We start from the raw sequence: 2,691 nt of genomic DNA, 5'->3' as shown, positions 1-2,691 counted from the left end.
AGCTTCGGGTACATAATATTAAGCAGCTTACATTAATTGACAAAAGGAAGCAAAGTGTAGAAATAACTTTAAAAGTACACCAACCATAGAGGAAAGGGACCATCCAAAACGCCAAATGAATCTGGGCCAACTTGTGTCATTACCAAATATTGAATTCAACCATAGGAAGATCTACTACTTTATGTATCAAGCCACAACCCAAGAAGGCAGCAGAAGAAAACTTTACATGTCAGCAAAGTTCATCTTCCCTAAAAACAAATTTGTAGGATGGTGTAATTTGGACCAGATATTATTCTTCATAGATTTTAACCATGATATTCATAGACCAGAAAACGAATACACAATTTTATTAACAAGGAATTAACAGTTTATCTTACAATTTCACTTCTGGTCATAACATGAGGAAATATAATGAAGTTGGGGAAACAATGACAAATTTTTAATGGTTGAAGGAAAGAACTTCCTGTACATGATGACATCACAAAGCATGAACGAACAAACATTGAAGACTGGAACGAATGGATGGTGGAACAGAAAGGAATGCTACCAGTTCTCCTTAACGATTTTTGACTTTTCGAGTATGAATTTCCCTTCCTTGTACTTCTGGGACGCTTCATAAGCTCTTTCATACTTCCAACCCAACACTTCACGGCAATCACCGCAATAAACATCGGCAACAGTGTGGAGGCCAGTCATGAGATGCCTGTCTTCTTTAGGCCCTGTGACAATATTCATAGCATGGGAAAACAGAAAGGCTCGGCCGTTTCTTCCCTAGTTATAAAATTTGTGACAATAATATCAGAAAATGGTCTGGGAAAGCTTTTGTAAGAGATAAAAACAAAACTAAAATGTAAGTTTAAATACCAAGAATAACAACCAAAAGCCATTTCTTAGAGAATTTGTGAAGTCCAAATGAGAAAACAAAGAACCCTTGGGGATATTTTCATCTAGGAAACATTTAATAACAAGTGAACAAAATAAAACATATTGGCAATCTTTGTGATAATTGGCTGTTATGTCAGTAAAACCCTTTAAAAGAGGGAGAAAGGGATGTAAAAAGTTTAAAATTTAAATTTCCTCAAAAATATCCCATCTCTTTTAACACTGCCATTGGCTTCCCACCACATTTGAAAAACTTTTTTCAACCTGAAGCAAAGCATCCTCAATATGCAGATAAACCACACATGTAATCATTACATTAAGTTTAGATAACCCATAATACACTTAGATAACCATCACTGCAACAGCCACTGCCACCAGAGACATCTATAGCTACTGTCACTACTAATTATAATTTGGGCATTTTATTTCCACTAAGCATGTAATCATTATATTAAACTTGGACAACCCATAATACACTAGAAATTCATCAGTGTTAATATATAGTACATACTATATTCTTTTATTTCCAATTAACAGAGAAACAGAACACGGAATTATTCAAATTTGAACCTGAGATCAAAATTAAAAAGCAACTTATTTGTTTCTCAAATTGAACATATGGCCTGAATTCATCATAGTCCTAATAGCGTTAAGAAATATACATGTTTGGCTTTACAAGTGAGCTCTAGTGAGTCTAGTCTCATTGTCGATTCACATACATCCTGTACTTCACCTCAATGGCAAAACACAAGCTCAGGTTTTTTTCCCTCTCCTGAAATCAACCTAGAATTTCTCCACTTGACCTCTCTTCATCACAAATCAATGTAATAGTACTGATGACCCAAGAAATCATTAAATTCAGCAACCATCTTACCCTTTGAATAACTTAAGGAGGGTTAGGAGGTGGAAGGTAAAAGGATAATAACCAGGAGCACATGGAGATTTTTCAATAGGAAACAAACCATCAAATATAACAAAGAAGCCAGCACTAAAAAATCACATAATTTGCACATCAAATGTAAGAACAAGAACCATTCTCATAAAAAAACAAATAAATAAATAAAAAAAAAATTCAGTCTCCAAAATAGCCAGAAAATTAAAACAGAGAGAGATGGTTTACCTGAAAAGCCTTGGAAATTATATCATCGTGGAGTGAGACATGGTTTCTGCAATTAGAGCAGCTGTACAAGCGAGGCCCTATGAGTTCCGCCATGAATTGGTAAATAAATATTCAGATTAAACACTTCACTGCTACAAAATAAACCAAAGACCAGTTACCCAAAAGAGCAGCAGAACAACAAGGATTTCAATGGAGAAAAGGGGCAGAGGAGAAGTGATGAAAATTCTTTACCTACACCAAGCTCAATGATGACTCCGTCTGGAACACAAAGATAAGAAGAAAATACGAGTTAGCGTGCAGGATTAGGCTTGATCACAGAGTTGAATGAAGATTCCCAAATTAAGGGCTTCAAAAATTATTTTATTTTCATATTCAAATTTTGTTAAAACTAATTCTGTTAATAAAAATATTATATTAAATTTAACTAATATTATATATATTATTTTTAAATATGTTATTAATGATTTAAAAGATTAAAATAAAATTTTTAAAATTATAAAAATAAAAAATAATGATTTTAAATTTGAAAGATTAGAAAAATTATAAGAATATATAGGGTCATCAGATAAAGACAGAATCGCCCCCGCTATGAGTAAAAAATGGCAACACTCTGCACAGTATCTAAATCATAGATTCATAATAACAAACAAACAATTAAAATAAATTCAAATCAAATTACTTTGCAGGTT

At 33.0% G+C, this 2,691-nt stretch overlaps 1 protein-coding gene across 2 annotated transcripts; it reads right to left on the bottom strand.

The window, feature by feature from the left end:
• Window positions 1-321: 321 nt before the first annotated feature.
• LOC109808349 (protein yippee-like At4g27745) lies at window positions 322-2,389 on the bottom strand. 2 transcript variants are annotated; one of them, XM_020371309.3, is made up of 3 exons: window positions 2,234-2,389; window positions 2,003-2,130; window positions 322-771 (listed from the first exon to the last, which is right to left on the bottom strand). In XM_020371309.3, the coding sequence occupies exons 2-3, from the start codon at window positions 2,093-2,095 to the stop codon at window positions 544-546; spliced, it is 321 nt and encodes a 106-aa protein (XP_020226898.1). In that variant the 5' UTR covers window positions 2,096-2,130; window positions 2,234-2,389; the 3' UTR covers window positions 322-543. The 2 variants fall into 2 exon arrangements, with proteins under 2 accessions (XP_020226898.1, XP_020226899.1); XM_020371310.3 differs by having other exon boundaries at window positions 2,003-2,133; window positions 2,234-2,342.
• Between the last annotated feature and the right edge of the window lie 302 nt (window positions 2,390-2,691).

Source organism: Cajanus cajan, chromosome 6 (assembly GCF_000230855.2).
Source record: "Cajanus cajan strain Asha chromosome 6, NIPB_CcT2T_4, whole genome shotgun sequence".
Lineage (NCBI taxonomy): Eukaryota > Viridiplantae > Streptophyta > Magnoliopsida > Fabales > Fabaceae > Cajanus > Cajanus cajan.
This window is presented reverse-complemented; position numbering and strand designations above follow the sequence as displayed.

Bases quoted from the DNA above. Each gene is read 5' to 3' on its own strand.
- LOC109808349 (XM_020371309.3), bottom strand. From the start codon at position 2,095: ATGGCGGAACTCATAGGGCCTCGCTTGTACAGCTGCTCTAATTGCAGA. The intron at 772-2,002 runs GTAAACCATCTC...TTTTATAACTAG, and splicing joins TAATTTCCAAGGCTTTTCAG to GGAAGAAACGGCCGAGCCTT.